Source organism: Cucurbita maxima, unplaced genomic scaffold (assembly GCF_002738345.1).
Source record: "Cucurbita maxima cultivar Rimu unplaced genomic scaffold, Cmax_1.0 Cma_Scf00031, whole genome shotgun sequence".
NCBI lineage: Eukaryota > Viridiplantae > Streptophyta > Magnoliopsida > Cucurbitales > Cucurbitaceae > Cucurbita > Cucurbita maxima.
In genome coordinates, this window is record NW_019272047.1 from 209,318 (window position 1) to 228,973 (window position 19,656).

Here is a 19,656-nt window from a genome sequence, read left to right on the forward strand (position 1 = left end):
TTGAAATTTTATAAAATAACGAGAATATGGGCAATTGAAATTTACATTTTTAGCCTCTTAATTGATGATGTATTTAAATTGTTAGACGAACAATTTACGTGTCTAAACATCGTTTTTTTTTCACATATAATACAAATAGACATTCAAGTCAGACCATTTTCGTCCGATATTTTAAAGAATTTATATTTTAAAGATAATTTTGAAATGTTTATATTTTATGGGACTCGAGATATTTGTAGGGGTAAATTTGTAATTTTGTTTTTAATGGAGAAAAAATGAGATATTTATTTTATTCACATATGTATTAATGTTTTAGGTATGATTATTTAAGTTAATGTTGATTTTTTTTTTTTTATTCTTATAAAAAGAATAAATAATATAATTAAAATAAATAATTAAAAAAACACAAAAATAAACGATAGGCTTTCCGGTCTTCAACTGCTGGCTCTTTCTCCTTCTGCTTCGTCTGCCACTCGTCTCTCTCGGTTTCGAACACAAAGCATAAACCAAACCCATTGCTCAAATTCCACTCGTCTCCTTCTCCACTTTTCCTTCGATTCCTGCTTCAATGGCGAGCTAGAACTCTCTTCTTTCTGTTTCTTTCTGTTGCACAAATGGACTGCTCCTGATTCCTGCCGAAATGTGTGATACGAATCGATTTCAACTCTGTCTGTTTGGGTTTTGTCGCTTTTGGATTCAATTATCAATCTCTTTCATCGCTTCTCCACACCGCCTGGTAATGATTTGTTTTTAGGATTGCCTGATTGAGACTTTCATCTACTATTGTACTTTTTTTTTTTTCCCTGAATTTATTGTTGTTGTTGTTGTTGCTGCTGTGTGTGAATGGTGTTTGGATTTCTGTTGTTTGTGGAGCAGTCCGACGATTTCGTTGCAGATTTGTGTAGTTTAGGAGTTTTTAGTTATGGTGTCTGCTAATGACCCAATCGAATCCTTTTTCAACTCGATTCAAGTCGTTAAAGAAGCGCTTTCTCCTGTTGAATTTGGCTTCCGGAAAGTGGCTAAAGATCTTGAGTACTGTTTCCCGAGGCATAAGAATGAAGAGAATTTTACTAGATTGATTTTGCGACCTAAGGATGAGGATAAGAAGAGCGAAGGTGAGATCTGTGGTACGAAGAAGCGGGGTCCTTCTGTCGTTAGAGATAAGCAGAAACAAGGCCTATTGATTAAGGTTCCAGTAAAGGCTTTATTCGGAAATTTGTCGCAGAGTAATGGAAATTCGGAGGCTTCTGAGAATGCATTGAAAGAGGAAGATTTGGCTAAGGAGAAGGCCTCCTGTGCAAACTGCTTGCAGTTTGCAGTCTCTTGGTCTCTATTGGTTAACACTGTCGTTCAGGCACTTCCCCGTCCTTTTAAAACAATTAAGAAGCGATTACAGAAAACGGATGAGGAGGAAAAGGTAGGTTTGTGCATGAAGCAAAAAGTTTTACGCGAGTCAAAACAGAGGCAAAAGGAGAAGCATCATACTAATCCATTGCAAGAAAGTTTGAGGCACGATGAAGGCAAACTTGTGCCATTTGAATGTTTAATTGGTTTTGTTTTTGATCAGTTGACACAAAATCTTCATAAGTTTGACCTGGACGGGGCAGGAAATGTTGATGAAAGCAGTGATAGTTCCCCACAATCACCATTGCCCCCTCTGATTGATCATTTCAAGGCTGTGGCAAGCATTTGGGAAGGTCGAAAAGCAGAAGTAAATGGGTTTTTTGGGAACTTGCGGTTTGCAAGAGTTGGAGGTGTCCCATCTGGCATAGTGGGAGTCAGTTCTACTGTGAACGAGGGGGATGATGGGGTCTCTGCTCAGAATAGGGAAGAAACTAGTGGCATTTCACCACAGAAGCTAGCGAGTGGTATCCTTAGCATTCCTCTTTCTAACGTTGAACGCTTGCGATCCACATTGTCTACCGTGTCGTTGACAGAGCTTATTGAGCTTTTACCACATGTTGGACGGTCTTCTAAGGATTATCCAGACAAAAAGAAGCTGATCTCAGTTCAGGACTTCTTCAGATACACGGAGGCTGAAGGTATGCACAAACAATTTGTATTCTTTTGCGTTAGATATAGTACTTTGAGGGTTTAAAATTTTTTGAAGTAATTATCTTGCCATTGTTATGTTTTAATTAACTTATACATGCATTGACTCTGACATTTCTTAACTATATTATTTTTTGAACTTTTGCTCTAGAGTGAGGAGAATCCAGGGATCTAAATGATTGATCAAGAATTTGTCAATTTTTATGTCTCTAAGGTTCTACTGAGTATTGTTTTGTCACATCAAGGAAGGCAATTATAAGCCTGCATCTGTAATGACAAGTAATGATCTCCAATAGTCATAAGTGAAAAAATTGATGTAGTTTGGATTTTGATGCCTCCAGGACCATTGTGTGGAACGTAGATATTCTCTGAGTAATTTCACCTTCAGTCTCTCCCTTTCCGGGTTTTTTTCCTTCTTTCTTTCTTAGCATGGGCACCAATGTTTGATGCATGTATATCACACTTTCCTACTAACACCCATTTACCCTTGTACTTAATTTGAGGGGGGAAAAAAGGTTTACCAACTTAATGCTCTTATACAGGAAAGAGGTTCTTTGAGGAGCTGGATAGGGACGGTGATGGCCAAGTGAATATGGAGGATCTTGAAATTGCAATTAGAAAGAGAAAATTGCCCAAACGATATGCCCGGGAGTTCATGAATCGCACTAGAAGTCACATGTTTTCAAAGTCATTTGGTTGGAAGCAATTTTTGTCCTTCATGGAACAGAAGGAACCAACCATTCTACGTGCATATACTTCTCTCTGTCTGAGCAAGTCGGGGACTTTGCAAAAAAGTGAAATATTGGCATCACTTAAGAATGCTGGACTCCCAGCCAATGAAGACAATGCTGTTGCTATGATGCGATTTCTGAATGCAGACACAGAAGAATCTATCTCATATGGACATTTCCGAAATTTTATGCTTCTTCTTCCTTCAGATCGACTGCAGGAAGATCCACGGTAAGATGGATTTTTTATTTGACATGCTGAGGTACATCTCATGGTCAGACTTTTTAACAGTTGCTCGAGTTTCAATCAGCTTTAAATATAAGAAAAAAATAAAGGAAGAAAAATAAGCTTCTAGGTGTTTTCATGGAGAAATTGAAGCTTATTAGTTGAAAAGAGTCAACTTAGTCTACTTGGATAGTAAATATTTTCTTGAAATAACCGTATCAAGTGCACAGTTAAAATGGTACCGGACGTAAGATTTTGGATTTTAGCTTATTTATTGTTGGAAAGAATCCTCTAATGTGAGTCAGCATCTATGTATTTGGAACAGTAAATGTTGATGTGTTGGCTTGCTTTTGAGAATTTTGATATTTCCAAATGCCCTTCATGCCGTATGGAAATTTATAATTTATGATGGCTCTTTGTTTTAAGAGCCATCATGCAACTGATGATTAACTTCTTACCCCATATTGTTTCCTAGTTGGTTCTTTTTTTTTTTTTTTTTTTTTAATATNTTTTTTTTTTTTTTTTTTTTTTTTTTTTTTTTTTTTTTTTTTTTTTTTTTTTTTTTTTTTTTTTTTTTTTTTTTTTTTTTTTAATATTTAATGGAAAGACCAACTTTCATTTATCAGATGAAAGTATAAATGGGAAAGGGTCATACAATAAACAAGCCTTGAGCCAGAAGCTCACAAGGGACTCTACTTGTTGAGAATTAACATTATAGATTATTTCAAATATTATAATTGCTATCTGTGATTTTGTGCTTTGGTCATAATTATATGATATCTTAGCTTAAAGGTATATGTTCTATCTTGTGTGGCTAGTTTTCACTTTTCTTATGACCATCTTAAAATTGGTTACGTGTATTTTCTGGTAGCCAACGCATAGAACCGGATTTAGTTATGTTTTACCAAGATCATTAACTTTATAAGTTCTTCGATAATGGTTGCAGGAGTATCTGGTTTGAAGCTGCTACAGTTGTTGCTGTTCCACCACCTGTGGAAATACCTGCTGGCAGCGTTCTAAGATCTGCATTGGCTGGTGGCCTTTCTTGTGCTCTGTCTACTTCTTTAATGTTCCCAATCGATACAATCAAGGCAAATTCTTTGATCCAATTCTAACAATACTTAAAAAATTTCCTCGTCTTATCATGATATACGTTTTTAATGAAAGTGTTATTTTTTTATTCTTTTGAGTTCAGACTTGCATGTTTGATGGTTTGACTGTCCTCAACAGTATGCTCATATTGACTTTTTTTTTTTCTTTTTCGTGGTTTTTAGACTCGTGTACAGGCATCAACGTTGACTTTCCCTGAAATCATATCCAGGATTCCACAGATTGGTGTGCGAGGTCTATACCGTGGTTCTATTCCTGCCATTCTAGGACAGTTTTCAAGGTTATTTTCTTATCACCAAAGCAACATAAATTGCTTAGAGTTTTTTGGTGTACCATATTCACATGAAACTCTTGATGCTTTCTCTTTAATCTTGTAGTCATGGTTTGCGAACTGGAATATTTGAAGCAACTAAACTTCTTCTGATAAATGTAGCTCCAACACTCCCAGACATACAGGTAATTTTTAGATTTCACTGTCTGGTTATTATTCTTTTACTTCTATAAGATACAATATTGTTATAGGCACATAAAGTTCAATACCGTTTCAAAATTCATTTTACTCTATAACTTTCCTCCCATTCTTGTTATAAGAAGCATTTTTCTTAATTTACAATGTTACAAAGAGAAGCTCAAGTATCCAAATCACAAGTTTGGGAACAGAGTGTTTACGGAAAGAAGAGAAGAAAGACTAATCTTTTTGGAGAGATTCAACCAATTATGGGCACATAAAGTTCAACCCTGTTTCTCTATAGCTTTCCCCTAAAAAATGTTCCAATTTCTTCCTCTTTTCAAATCTCTACCAGATGAAAGTAGATTAACCATCTCATTTTAGGATTGAACCTGGACTAAGCAAAAATTGAAGGATGATACAAGAGTCTAGACCAGGGACGGCTACTCTTTTATTTATTTATTTTATTGTCAGCAAAAAATACCAAAAAAAAAAACATTGACATATTTTCCAGCAACTACCAAATGCTAAAATATTTCAATTTCACAAGGGAATCTCCACAGCCTCTTTCCAACAAGGGCCATTGCTCCTTATATGTATGTTTCCCATGCCCCACCTCTCTCAATAATGAAACAGACGATCAAATCACCAGGTGAAAGCCTTTCCTCCATATCCTCCCAATAAACTCCCTCAGTTTCTTAATTCGTTTAGTTGGTTTGGTAGGGGTTTTGAACATATTCAAATCAAGAGGTAGGAATCCCAGTTCAAGAATAATAGTGTTGCTTGTCCTTTGGAGAGGCTTCTCTATATACTCAGCCTGGTCTTGATCTTTACCACAGCTGGGTTGCTTTTGATTTTTCTTACACTCTTCCACTTGTATATTTTATTTGAACCTTTATGGTGGGTATGACATGCAACTTCATGTATCTCTATGGCGTGCGCATCTTGCATCCATAAAATTTAATGGCCCTTTGGAGATGTTCATTTCCAATCTTAATATATCTTTCTTGCTGGCATAAGATTTTAACATCTGGTTATCTTGAAGGGGAAAACTACGCGTTTATTTTAGTTCCTTTATTTTGATTATACATAAACTCACCATCTTTTCTAGTTTACAAGTCTTGATCAAGTGGCTAGATTATTTTTGGCAAGTTGTTAAGAAAGCTATGATGCACGCTCTTCTGCATAATATATGCCCCCATATTACAGACTCGATTGTCTCCATTTCTTCATCAATTTAGGATGTGTTCTGAGACCTATTATGATTGCATCATGGGCTCTTATAGTTAATGGCTCAGTATTTCTTGTAGGTCCAATCCCTTGCATCGTTCTGGAGTACATTTTTGGGTACTGCAGTGCGGATCCCATGTGAGGTATTAAAGCAGAGGTTGCAAGCAGGACTCTTTGACAATGTAGGTCAGGCAATTCTCGGGACTTGGAACCAAGATGGCCTAAAGGGATTCTTCCGTGGGACCGGTGCCACTCTTTGTAGGGAAGTTCCATTCTATGTTGCCGGCATGGGACTTTATGCTGAATCCAAAAAGGTATGTATTTATAATCCATTTATCAACCTCTTTTCCATATTAATCTTCGATAACATTTTTCCCACAGCATTCCTTTGTTGTTATCTATTTACTCATCTTTTTTGGATCTATGGTCGGACCATGTAAGATTCTTAGACAAATAGCAATAAAATATAAGCTCCACCCCCACCTAATCCATCTTTCTGGGAAACGGGACACCAACTTGGCCGAAGACTCGTATTAATTCACCGTTTCTGAATTCTATCTATTTCATTAAGACTCTATGACAACACAGTTTATACAAAGAACTTCATCTTTTTTAGTTTATACAATACAGTTTATCTATTTCATATTAAGTGAGGAACGTTCATCAAAGAGGAGTCATAAGTTTTAGAATAGTCTTCCAAGGGCTGATATAGCTTTCCTTCATCTTTTTTAGTTTATGCAATACAGTTTATCTATTTCATATTAAGTGAGGAACGTTCATCAAAGAGGAGTCATAAGTTTTAGAATAGTCTTCCAAGGGCTGATATAGCTTTTCTTTAGTGTCGTACCGATCATAAATTTTTTGCCATACATGCTGATATCATTCCAAAGTACCCGTCCCTCCACTGGAATCCTCCAAACCCACTTTACAAACAAGGCTCCATCGTGTTCTTTAAGTTAGCAAGACCTAGACCACCTTTTTCCTGATGTAGAATCATATTTCTCCCATTAACTAAATGTCTAATATTATTCTCTATGCCTCCACCAAAATAAAATCCCTCGAATTCCTTTAAAATTCAACGCAATTGTTTAAGGATAAAAGGTTGAATGGTTGGAAAATACAGCATAAGCCAATGTCAAGCATCCTCCTCAAAGGTTTAAGTTTTTTCGTCTTTCCAATTTTCATAGCTCATTTTCTTCAATTGATTTCTAAAATTCCGTCCTCTTGAGTACACCTTCCAAAGGTAAATCACTTGAGGAACAGCCGACACATGCAGCCATAGAAGCCACTCTTTCCATATTGGTATTATTTCAAAAACCTTGGTCCCGGTCCCTTGAAGAGAATCATTCTTTAATCATTCGTTAGAAAATACTAGTATCTCATTAAACAGAAATTAATATGAATATTATTCATTGTATTTCAAACCCCTCAACTTACCTATTCCTTTTACCTTGAGTTAAGAATTAGCTTAAAACAATCACCTATCAACCGAACGAGGAAAGAAGAAAGCAAATCTCTTGCCTAGCCCCTAGAAGCCTCCAGGGCCCAGCAACAGTGTTTGTCTGTTTGAATGGTGTAGGAAAAGGAAAAGTTGCTATTAGTAGGGATGCGTCTTGGTCTGGACCCTTGGAAAAATGCTGAATTCATAATCTCATCGGATCATTATTAGGATTGTAGAAGTTGAGAAGTTTCTCCTCTATAACATGAAAGATATTTCCTTGTATAAGAAGTATTCCCAGTGGAGTAGGATAAGACAATTCAATTAACTTAAGGTAAAGCATTGGCTTTTACAACTCGTAACCCGATTTGACGTAATTAACTAAAGGAGGAAAATCTACAAAGTGATTAAATAAACACCAGCAAAAAGGAAGCTATTTATTTGCCATGAAAAAGAAAAAAAAAAATACTATCCCCCAAGGGTAATTTCATTCTGTTGGCAAATCTTAGGTATCTTTTACCAATCCTTTGGCTTGGATCCTTATCCCCTCTTCTATATATTTCATTTTTGCTATGAAATTTGTGTTTCCTATCAAAGAAAAATGGAAAAGCGAAAACTTAACGCCTCAAAGAGCAAGATATACGGTTGTCCATAATTTATCCATTCGCATATTGACAAGTTTTTTTTCTCTCTGTTTGTTCAAAAGGCTGTTGAAAAACTTCTTTCACGAGAACTGGAACCATGGGAAACAATTGCAGTCGGAGCGTTGTCAGGTGGCCTCGCTGCTGTTGTTACCACACCTTTCGACGTAATGAAAACAAGAATGATGACAGCGCAGGGTCGATCAGTTTCAATGTCGTTTGTTTTCATTTCAATTCTTCGCCACGAGGGCCCCATCGGCTTGTTCAAAGGAGCATTGCCCAGGTTCTTCTGGATCGCCCCCTTAGGAGCCATGAACTTTGCAGGCTATGAACTAGCAAGGAAAGCAATGGACAAAAATGAAGAGCTAGCAGCAGCTCAACAATTGTCTCAAAAGAAAGCAGCAGCAGCTGGTTCTGGTTAAAACTCTCACCCCCTTTTTTGGATCATACATATCTTCCTTCATGAGGCCGTGGTTTTGAGGCATCGTCGACGTAAAACCCGCAACGCTCTCTGTGGTTCTTCTGGGATTTCCTTTTCCTCGCTGTATTTTTACAGAAATCAGTTGGATTTTCATACGTTTGTTTCAATCTAACTTCTTTTAGCTTTTCATTTTTTTTTTCTTGTGGAGACATTTGAGCTTCCCTTTCTCTGGCAATTTAGATTAAAAAGAAAAAAAATACATGCCTAGTGTATTTTTGCCCGAACAAGTTCCAAGGTGCACATTTTTGTACATTTATGCCACCCCTTCTGTTTTCCACGATATTCTACTACTTTTACATGGATATATACATATTAGTGTACGTATCAACAGGATTGAATTATCCCTTGATTGCTTATACATATAATTGCTTTCATACAATGACAAGTTTGAAGTTTTACATTACTGTCTGTTCATGCCATTTCAGTGATGCTACATTTTGTTCATAGAACGACAAAAAACCGACCCAAAAACCGACTCTCAACCGACAAGGTTTGAAAATGTGAGCTCTTTGTTAATTTGTAAGAGTTCAGTTTATTCTCAACATTCTAAACTCCGTTCATCTCTTTATTAATATCATCAGAATGATAAGAAAACTTGCTGAAATAACACAACAATCTCATTAAAAAAATACATTTGCCACGATAATGTACCTGAGTGATTTGAAACCCTCACAACATCATCTCAAGGAAAATCTCAGTCTCTCTAATCAATTTTGTCAACGTGATTTGGAAAGCAAATGCACCCAAATTGGAGAACTATCTTGTTTGTTTTATTACTGACCAAACAGCTGCAGCAAAACAAGACCCCGAAGATTTACGAAATTAAATTGTGAAACTTGGCACTTCAACCAGTAATTTGTGGTCAATAGCCCCAGTAGTCGTTTCGGATTTCATCGTCGAATTTCTTCCTCAGCTCAGGATGCTTCTCGAAGTACTCATCAGCAGTCATGGTGCTGATCTTTTTCTGATGAGAATAACAAGCAGTGAGGATTCATCATTCCCAAAAAAATGGGAATCAAGTGAGCTATTCTTGTCTATTACCTTCAATTCTTGAACTTCAACAATCTCCTTCTCCAACCGCTCGGATTCCTTTAGGGATTTCACCTCAGCTTCCTTCAATTCTACCAGCTGCCACATGAACAATAAATCAAGCGCCTAGTGGGGAGCTACAAAGAGATATACTAAGATATAACTACATATGTGGTGCTTACCAACGCATCAAATTTAGGTTTGTACTGCGGAGTCACTGTGTCTACAAATTTGGGGACCTCAATGCCTAAAAAGGAAGCAGGTCAACCGATGGCGTAATGATAAAAAAAAAAGCAATCAATCATAAGGGCATTGCTTTGTACATTAATGACAGTCCAAAACCATGCTTAATCTGTCCCAGAATCTTGATGACATAGTCTGGTCTCATGAGAGTGAGGGGAAAGCTAAATTCATAGCCAGCCTTATTATTTACCACGCACACATTACAACGACAAGATTTTCAGGCTATTAGAACGAGCGTTTCAGAAGACATTTAAGTTACACCAACTAAAAGGCCAAATGTGTTCCAATATAAAAGAAAATGCTGTAAATACTTCAATCACAGGATTCCCCCAACATGATCATCGGTTGTGAACATGAACAAGTAATAGGATAGTGTGACATCCACTGAGACAAAAAGGCCACTTAAGAAATTTAGCGACAGATTTACCAATGCGCCCTAGAAGTCTACATCCAAAAATCTCAAATTATACAATGTACTTATTGTATGATCGTGGTTCCGAAAGACTACTTAGTCAAGAAGAGTTATCATTGAGAACCCAGATTAGAGAAGTATCACAGGTAAGCCAGGTGCTGAGAAAAAATCACAATATTGCCTCATAATATTGCACAGAAAAGTCAAAGTATGAACTTCAAAAGACAAGTGAATCAGAGAGCATACTGTCATAAGCCTCTTTGTACATGTCCACCAAGCGGGATCCAATTCCCTTTCTGTAATATTCCCAGTCTATGGGCTCTGGTTCCTGAACGGAGATGAACAGTTTAAAAATAATCCAAATCTTGAAAGTATTGAGCAGAGTAATTAAGGCAGCCCAATAGAGTACTTCAAAAAATTTCCTCGTAAAAGGAAACTTCATTTATCTACGGCCACAAAATTAAAAGCACGCTTTAGTCATTAATATGAAAATTTTGTTGACTGATACAAAAGAAAAGCACAAAATTAACACAATTATTTTACGATCAATCGATTTGGCTTCCAATTGCACTTCTTTTTCTGAAAAAACAACTATTTCATTACGAACGAAAGAGTGATTTAAGCCTACAAATCATAGGAGAGGCATTAGTATCTTACTATGGGCTATGTTCCAACACTCCCAGTAGCACAAACTGTATGAAATGGGTATTCCAGACCAGATACCAAATACATATGATTTGCCATTTCGTATAAAATAGACATGGCCCAGCCAATTTTACCAGAGACATTAGAATTGCGGTAATAATGAATCATATATCCCGTTCCTGTCATCTTATGCATATAACAGTTTCTAGATCCAAACAAGTTGAAAATGTTGGCTTTACAACGAGAAGCATTTCTGTTTTCTAAATTCCATTCTTCTCCGAACGATCTTCCTTCGATAATACCGCAAGTAAATCAACATTCCCCTATTTACGACCCATAATAAACGAAATATTGCGATTGTAGTTAGTAAACAACTCCGGATTCACAAGAAATGAAGGAAATTAAACATAAGAACAAAAAACAAATTCCGAAAAACACAATCTCAAACATTCAAGCCAAACAAAGATCAAACCACATCAACAAGAATCAATTCAGACAAAAACAAAGATCTAGCGACTATGAAAACAACGAAAGAAAAAAACAAGAATTTCCGGACCTGGCTAAACTTGGTCTGGAGAGATGAGTTAACCTCCTCGAAGGCTCGGCGAAGGGATGAGAACTCCTTGCGAGCCTCATCGGAGACCAAAAGCTTGGCCATGCCATCCCAATCGATGTTCTTGGATGCTTTGAAGGCAACATCGGTCACTTTCTTGACGGTACCGCTCATTTTTTCGCCGGATTTCGCAGAGGAAAGAAAATCAATGGGAACTGCAAGAGGGGAATTCGTTGAGAGCTCAAAACACAGATATCGGCGTCTCTTCTACTACTCTTTGTCCGAGTCTCTGAGAACTGGTTAGGAATCTTGGGCTGCTGCTCTTGGTTTGGGCCTATCGGCCCATCAGCTAATTGTTTGGGCCTTTCATAGAAATTCAAACGTAGCCCAATAAATATATATATATATATATATATATATATATATATATATATATATATAACTCTGATATCAAATCATGATTCGAATAATACGAATAAAGTTCACAATTCAATTCAACTCAACCCTCTATTTTTCGAGTTCAACTGGTTGAGTTGTCGGGTCTTTTTTATAATTATTTTTAAAACAATTTACCTGCAAATATCAAATATTCTTGCATTCAAAATGTTAAATATTTTTAATGGTTTATACTAATCGTGTGATTTTTTTTTTTTCTTAATTTGGACATTAATCTTTTGATCTTATATTATTTATAATAAACCATAATAAAAATAGTACAATCAGACCATAATAAAACATCAAAGAGACAAACAATAATTAAAAAAAAAAACAACAATAAAAATATTAATAAAAAATTCGAAACCTGTTCGGCTTTGCCTCGGAAGATTTAAAATCCAGCCGTCGATGAATTCTTGTTTTTAAGTTAATAATTAAAAATTAATTTCATCACCAAAACCGACCTTAGCTCAGTTGGTAGAGCGGAGGACTGTAGTGGGTATCAGATCCTGAAGTAATCCTTAGGTCGCTGGTTCGAATCCGGCAGGTCGGATTTTTTTTTCTTTTTTCTCCCTTGTTTTATTTTATTCTTTTATAAGAGTAAAAAATCCCCATGTTGTTGTGGTCTGAATTATTATAATTTTTCATTTTTTATTATAAGAATATTCTCAAGTATTGGTTATAATTATAATTATTCATTTGATTCTCAAGTATTTTATAGGAATTAATTTAAACATTTACAATATAATTATTTCAATATTGCATTTACTTTTAATGATTTAACTGGTTCATATGATCTGAACAACCCGAACTATCCAACTTAAATTACAAAAGTTGGTTGAGTTAGATTTTTTCTAAAGTTGGAACATTTTTTTAAATCCTTAATCCAACCGACCTAAAAAAAAGTTTACAACTCAATCCAGCCTTATTTTCAAAATTATGATAAATATTACAAATATTTGACGTTTATAATAGATGTTAGCGATGCATTGTAACTTATAAATACTTTATATTTAGATTTTACAGAGACTTAAATTATTAATAAAACATATATGGCGAATAAGTAAATTAATTTTAAAAAAAAGTTTGGACGACCCAACCCAACCTAAAAATACAGAGTTGGGTTGGGTTGTGATTCCTATTTAGGTCACTCGGGTCACTAACTCAATCAACCTCAATCTTTTCTGTAACCCAACTTAACACAACGTATATACGTGTTTAAGAACAAAAATTGAATATTAAAAAAAAAAAGAAATCCTCAAATTGAGGGAAGTTTTAATTGATGTTTTTGAAGGTTAGCGCGCATACACACTATCCAATGCAATATCCAAAACTTAGGTTAATTTCATAAACATTATGAAATTAAAATAACACGAAAAGTAGAGAGAGAGTAGGCAGTAAGCTCCAAAATTAGAATCATGACTTTGGAAAAACCCCCCCACTAAGCCATTCTTTGGATCCATTCTTTGCTAAAGACAATAATGTCCCTTTCATCCCACTAAAATCCTCCCTACCAACTCCAACTCCAACTCCAACTATTTTATTATATATATATAGATTTTTGGGATTGAGATAGAATCAGAGCGGTTCCCTAAATATTTTTTTTTATGGAACGTCAAAAGCTGAAGAAATCGAAGAATTTCTCGAGAATCCTACAAGATCCGTTCGTTATTTTTTCTAACAGATGGTTAGAACTTCATATGGGTTCAAATCCTATTGAGAGGTTCACTCGAGATAAAAAAATAAAATTGTGGAAGAAATTACAAAATATATATATATATTTGTCTGTTTTGCGGATTGGAAAATAAAGAAATAGTTATATATTTAAGATAATTACGTATTTACAAAATAGCATCTCAATTCATCTTATTTCATCATATTCGTGGTGTGATATGGTTCTATGCATGAACTGGATATAGACAGTTCCAATAAGATTTAGTTATTGAACAAAAATCTAAGAAAAAATATAAATATATATATAGGACTTGCCCACGAAATTTGGTGAGGTTCGAAGCATCAGAAGGTTAGAATTTTAAATTCCGAACACGAGTAGCCATGCAAGTAGTTAGTTTAGTCTTTTCTTAAGCTACACGTGTGGAAATCACTTAGTATTTCTTTAGAAACTTAAGTTAGAACAAAATTACGATAATATAAAAGAAGTAGCCAAACAATCACATGCTAAGGAGCTCGGTTTGACGTTTTACTCGATAAGCCTTTAATGGGACCTAAAATTAGGTAAGTTATCACATTAGAGGTGAATGATTTGCGACCATTAATAGAGGTAAAAGGACGAAAATACCCCTACTATATTGACTATCTTGTATTAAAGCCTCACTAATTTTAAAAAAAGGTCAATTATTGCCTTATATACATTTTTTTCATTTTACAATATTTTATGTAAATTATTTTATGAATTTTAGTATTTCAGATAAATTGGAGAATATTTTAGAATTAAAATTATCATTATTATTATTTAATTTTTAGCTTTTAAAAATTACGTGGAAATAATATATTATAGCCAAAAGAGAAAGATTCTAAATAATGAAAAAGGAATAAATATGAAAAAGACAATTCAAAACAGCCTGACAGCTTCTTTAGGCTTTAAAATTAAATTTATTTATTTATTTATTTATTTTCTTTTTTGGAAATTTCTTTATTGAACAAGGAACATGACAAATTCTTTTATCAACCAAAACAGTCCTAGAAAACTGTTGCAACTCAACCTAGGAAATGCTAAGAACTCTTGTTTTTTTTTTTTTTTTTTTAATTTTTTTATTATATATATGACACTCGGGTAGAAGAAGAATACATGAATGAACAAACACCATATCTAAATGAGAGCGATCTTAAGGATAGAATAATTAAAAAAAACTTAAGACTGCTCTCGTTGTGATCACTCGATTATAGAAACTCTAAAATTCAGTGTGTTTTTTTGGAGCAATTTTATGTTGGGTGACCTCTATATAAGTCAAAATAAAATATATTGAAATGACGGTTGGTTTGGTACATAGTATTGGAATATAGCGAACATTAACAATATTGAACTTTAGATCTCACCTATGTTTCTAGCACTTTCGATCTCATATCTATTTTCCATTCTTAACATCGTATTAGAGTATCATTCTTAACACAGTCTTTGTTCTTTAAAGTGAGAAGTAAGTGTCGAATCTAGATTACGAATCCTGATCCGAATCTTAGACCCGAGTTATTTATAAAAATAAGTATTTTTTTTTATTTTTTTAAAATTAAATAAATAGAAATTAAGAGCTTATTTTTAATATCTTTTTTTTTTTTGACAATTATACTTTATAAAAATTTATTCTTACTTTTTATTACATGTTTTTTTTAGAATAACTACTTTTATAAATTCGTTAATTTAAAAAAAAAATAAAAAAGAATTAGACAAATAAGAAAAATGTTATTAAAAAAACTTTTTTTTTTTGGGGAAAAAAAGGAAAATTATTTACTTAAATAACACCAAATAATTTGATATCAATAATATTCAACATTTTACTTTTAAAAAGCAAGAAATTATAAAAAAGAAAAAGAATAAAGTTGATGCTAATTTGCAAGAATTTATTGGCCTTGTTGTAAATGTGCCAAAATTTGAGGACCCAATGTGTAAAATGCTTTTTTTTGGAGGGTACAAATTGTAATTTGTAGATCTCTTTTTCAATAGAAATTTATTGAACCAAAAACCATTACTACCACCAAACCCATCCTTTTCATTATCAGGTTGGGAAAATAATCAATTAAAGTTAAAACACTAAAAAATTAACCTTGGGTAAATTTATGTGGTAAATTCCATTAACACATTACTTAATCTTTCTTATCAAATCATGAATATTCGAGTAAAAAGTTCAAATCTTCTACCTTATGGTTAAAATATAAAACGTTTTGACTAATTGAGCTATACTCATATTCGTAAATGTAGTTATATCATTATGTTTGGAATAATTTCTATAAGCACTTTTGAGTGATTCTTGATGATAAGGTGTGAGAATGCATATCAATTGGAGAGAAGAACGAGTATTAACGAGGATTTTGTGTCCTGAAAAGGGGTGGATTATGAGATCCCACCTTGATTTGAGAGGAGAATGAAACATTTTTTTTTATTTTTTTATAAGAGTATGTAAACCTCTTCTAGCAGACGCGTTTTAAAAATCTAGAAGGGAAGACCGAAAAAGAAAACCCAAATCTATATGACAATATTTGTTAGCGGTGGGCTTGAGCTGTTACAAGTGATATCAAAGCCAGACATCGGGTGGTGTGCCAGTGAGGACGGTGGGCTCGGAAGGGGGGTGAGTCATGAGATCTCACATCAATTGGAGAAAGGAATGAGTGCTAGCGAAAACGGTGGGCCCAAAAGTGGGTTGTATTGTGTGTCTGGGCGATGTGCTAGTGTGGACGCTGAGCTCTGAAGGGGAGTGAACATTGAGCGGTGTACCAGTGAGAACACTGAGTCTTGAAAGGGGGTGGATTGTGAGATCCCAGAGAAGAATGAGTGCCAGCAAGGATGTTGAGCCTCGAAAGGAATTGGATGACGGATATTGAAGAAACGCCATAGATGGTTTACAAAACACTCATTAGAAACTACTAAGCTAACTACGAAGAAGATCATGAGTACATAAGCAGGAGACACTATCACAATTGGTACGAGACATTTTGAAAAAACAAAAATAAACAAAATGGACAATATCATACCCGGGTCGGGTCGGGGTCGGGATCGGGAATCAGATTATTAAAAAAAATGAAAAGCTGTTTAAAATTAGAATGAAAACCTACAAAAAATTTAAAAGGCAATAGGAAAGACAACATAAGTGGTTTTGTTAAAGTTGAAAGTTCTATTTAGTTTTGGGGTTTTGCCCAATTCAGTTGTCTCTTTGTCTGGAAGTGCTAAGAAAGTGGGGAGGTGTATGCGTTTTGGATTCATATAGAAAAAGAAGAGAAAAAAAAGAAAAGGCCTCCTCGCAATTCCCACTATCACCCACTAAGCAACAACAGCGGGTGGTTGTTTTGTTTTGTTAGGGCATGTTTGGATCGGTGGTAAATTCTCAAGTCCTTCCAAATTGTGGCCAGCTCTTATTCGCATCCACTTCAGATATTGACAAAACCCCATCAATTTTGAGAGAAGAATATGAATTTGTAGAGGGAAAATCTAGGTGGGTTTCTTGAGAGATGAAGAAAGAGAGAGAAATTAAGCTATTTCTTCGTCTCAAATTCCTTATTCTTCTGATCCTACCAATGAAGGACAAATCAATGGCGCCAAAAACCATACCCTTGTATTGTCTGTCTCTAATGCAGCCATGGAAAAGTCGTTCCAGACAAAGGCTTTGATTCCAGGGTGCTCTGTTTGTTCTTCATCAAAACCCTTCGTCTTTAACCCTATATTCTTCTCATGAAATTGATTTTCTGTTTTGTTTTGTGGAGATAGACGATTTCTTCTCTTCTGGGGTTCTTCGATCGTTGTTTCGATTCGTTTTTGATCCTCTTCTGGTGATTATTTCTCTTTGTTTTGAGTTTTTTGTGAGTTTTTTGTGAGTTTTTATGATTTGGATTAATGGGTTTTGATTGTTGGCTTCTGGGGATTAGTGGTTTGATGATTTGAAGTGATGGATTTGTGTTGTTTTCTGCTGTTGATTGGGTTTGATATGCTGTTTTTGTGCTGTTTTTGCTGGTTTCTTTTGGTAATCTGTTGAGTCTTTTGCTGGATGATGAGTTTATAGCTTCGTTTGGATTAGTCTGATGAACTGGGTTGCTTGCTTCTTGAACTTTATGGCGTTTTTTAGGCTTTTTGAGGATTGGAAATGGGTTGAAGCATGAGTATGATTGTGGAGAGGAACGAGAGTGAGTGAAGATGTTGGATCATGAAGGGGGTGGATTGTGAGATACCACGTCGATAGGGGAGAGGAACGAGAGCTAGGGAGATACCATGTCGATTGGAGAGAGGAACGAAAGCCAGTGAGGACGTTGGGCCTTGAAAGGGGTGGATTGTGAGATACCATGTCGATTGGAGAGAGGAACGAGAGCCAGTGAGGACGTTGGGTCATGAAGAGGGTGGATTGTGAGATCCCACATCGATTAGAGAGAGGAACGAGAGACAGCGAGGACACTGGGCCTTGGAGGGGGTAAATTGTGAGATCCCACATTGGTTGCGGAGGAGAACGAAACATTCTTTATAAGAGTGTGGAAACATCTCCCTCGCAAACGTGTTTTAGAACCTCGAGGGAAAGCCAGAAAGGGAAAGCTCAAAGAAAACAATATCTGCTAACGGGAGGCTTGAGCCGTTTTAGCAAGATTAAGTGAACTTTATGCTATTTCCTCGATGAACTAAGGATTTGTAATAATTTTTGCACTTTTGTTGCTTCACTCTGCTCCATCCTTGTCTTTGTTGAAATAGTGTGTTTCTCTTTATCCCGGCCAGGTACTTTAGTGGCAGGAATGTTTAACGGGGAGGGGTCGTCGTCAGTAACTTCATCGCCGTTGCAGCTCTTTCCATGGTCGTTATCGCCTGGTATAGGATCGCCATACCCTTTTCTAAGGGAGCTGAAATCTGAAGAGAGGGGCTTATGTCTGATTCACCTTCTTCTTGCCTGTGCCAACCAAGTTGCCATTGGCAACATCGAAAATGCCAATGTTGGCCTCGAGCAAATTTCCCACCTAGCTTCGCCCGACGGGGACACAATGCAGCGGATTGCTGCCTACTTCACCGAGGCACTCGCCGATCGGATACTCAAATCGTGGCCAGGCTTACACAAAGCCTTGAACTCAACCAAAATATTGTCGGTTCCGGAAGAGATTCTTGCTCAGAGATTGTTCTTTGAGCTATGTCCTTTCTTGAAGCTTGCATATGTGATAACTAATCAGGCTATCATAGAAGCTATGGAGGGAGAAAGGATGATTCATATTATTGATTTCAAATCATGTGAGCCTGCTCAATGGATAAACCTTCTTCAGACATTGAAAGACCGACCAGACGGTCCGCCCCACGTGAGAATAACCGGAATTCACGAACAGAAGGAGGTGTTGGAACAAATGGCTGTTCGGCTAACCGAAGAGGCCGAAAAATGGGACATACCATTTCAGTTCACCCCAGTTGTTAGCAAGTTAGAGAATCTCGACCTTGAAAGTTTAAGGGTGAAGACAGGAGAAGCACTCGCAGTGAGCTCAGTACTCGAACTTCACACGATTTTAGCCACGGACGACGATAAGACAAAAACGTCGCCATCTGCATCAAAGAACTTGCAAAAGCTCCTACGTATGAAGCAGAGAACACTCGGAGAGTGGCTCGAAACAGATTCGTTGCAGGTTTTTAGTAGTAGCCCGGATTCAGCGTCGGTATGTTCGCCATCAGGATTGAATCCTTCACAAAAGATGAATAGTTTTTTGAATGCACTGTGGGGGCTATCTCCAAAAGTGATGGTAATAACAGAGCAAGAATCAAACCTGAATGGATCAGGATTGATGGAGAGAGTACTAGAAGCACTAAACTTCTATGCTGCATTGTTTGATTGCTTGGAATCAACGGTGTCGAGGTCGTCGATCGAGCGACAAAGGGTCGAGAAGATGCTTTTAGGAGAGGAAATAAAGAACATCATTGCTTGCGAGGGAGCGGAGAGAAGGGAGAGACACGAAAAGCTCGAGAAATGGATAGTTCGATTCGAAAGCGTGGGGTTCGGGAGGGTTGGATTGAGTTATAATAGTATGTTTCTGGGAAATAGATTGTTGCAGAGCAATGGATATGATGGTTATAAAATCAAAGAAGAGAATGGATTTTTGTTCATTTGTTGGCAAGATAGGCCACTTTTTTCTGTATCAGCTTGGGGGTTTCAAAGGCAAAGCTGATCATGATTTGATAGCTTTTTGTAACCAATTTTTGTTTGTGCTCAAGGACTTCACTTCCTAAACAATGCATATTGTAACAAGGTTCTTCATGGTTTTTTTTTTTTTTTTTTTTTTTTTTTTTTTTTTTTTTTTTTTTTTTT

General features: G+C 35.9%; 3 protein-coding genes and 1 non-coding gene across 6 annotated transcripts; 3 read left to right on the forward strand and 1 right to left on the reverse strand.

Annotated features, from left to right (window-relative positions):
• The first annotated feature begins 419 nt into the window (after positions 1 to 419).
• On the forward strand, positions 420 to 8,646 carry LOC111466341 (mitochondrial substrate carrier family protein C-like). The gene is made up of 8 exons (XM_023110943.1): positions 420 to 736; positions 877 to 2,042; positions 2,595 to 3,012; positions 3,953 to 4,097; positions 4,281 to 4,396; positions 4,494 to 4,572; positions 5,875 to 6,108; positions 7,939 to 8,646. Exons 2-8 carry the CDS (start codon positions 923 to 925, stop codon positions 8,293 to 8,295), a joined length of 2,469 nt encoding a protein of 822 aa, XP_022966711.1. The 5' UTR covers positions 420 to 736; positions 877 to 922; the 3' UTR covers positions 8,296 to 8,646.
• A 291-nt stretch (positions 8,647 to 8,937) lies between these two features.
• Positions 8,938 to 11,501, reverse strand: LOC111466347 (ATP synthase subunit d, mitochondrial). The gene is made up of 5 exons (XM_023110951.1): positions 11,240 to 11,501; positions 10,285 to 10,366; positions 9,566 to 9,630; positions 9,396 to 9,482; positions 8,938 to 9,318 (listed from the first exon to the last, which is right to left on the reverse strand). Exons 1-5 carry the CDS (start codon positions 11,408 to 11,410, stop codon positions 9,217 to 9,219), a joined length of 507 nt encoding a protein of 168 aa, XP_022966719.1. The 5' UTR covers positions 11,411 to 11,501; the 3' UTR covers positions 8,938 to 9,216.
• A 629-nt stretch (positions 11,502 to 12,130) lies between these two features.
• Positions 12,131 to 12,224, forward strand: TRNAY-GUA. Its single transcript has 2 exons — positions 12,131 to 12,167; positions 12,189 to 12,224. It is a non-coding gene; the product is annotated as a tRNA-Tyr (tRNA).
• Positions 12,225 to 16,554: 4,330 nt separating this feature from the next.
• Positions 16,555 to 19,610, forward strand: LOC111466342 (scarecrow-like protein 3). Of its 3 annotated transcripts, XM_023110945.1 has the most exons (3): positions 16,555 to 17,015; positions 17,106 to 17,167; positions 18,096 to 19,610. In XM_023110945.1, the coding sequence occupies exon 3, from the start codon at positions 18,113 to 18,115 to the stop codon at positions 19,514 to 19,516; it is 1,404 nt and encodes a 467-aa protein (XP_022966713.1). In that variant the 5' UTR covers positions 16,555 to 17,015; positions 17,106 to 17,167; positions 18,096 to 18,112; the 3' UTR covers positions 19,517 to 19,610. The 3 variants fall into 3 exon arrangements, with proteins under 3 accessions (XP_022966713.1, XP_022966712.1, XP_022966714.1); XM_023110944.1 differs by having other exon boundaries at positions 16,555 to 17,167; XM_023110946.1 differs by lacking the exon at positions 17,106 to 17,167.
• The last annotated feature ends 46 nt before the right edge of the window (positions 19,611 to 19,656 follow it).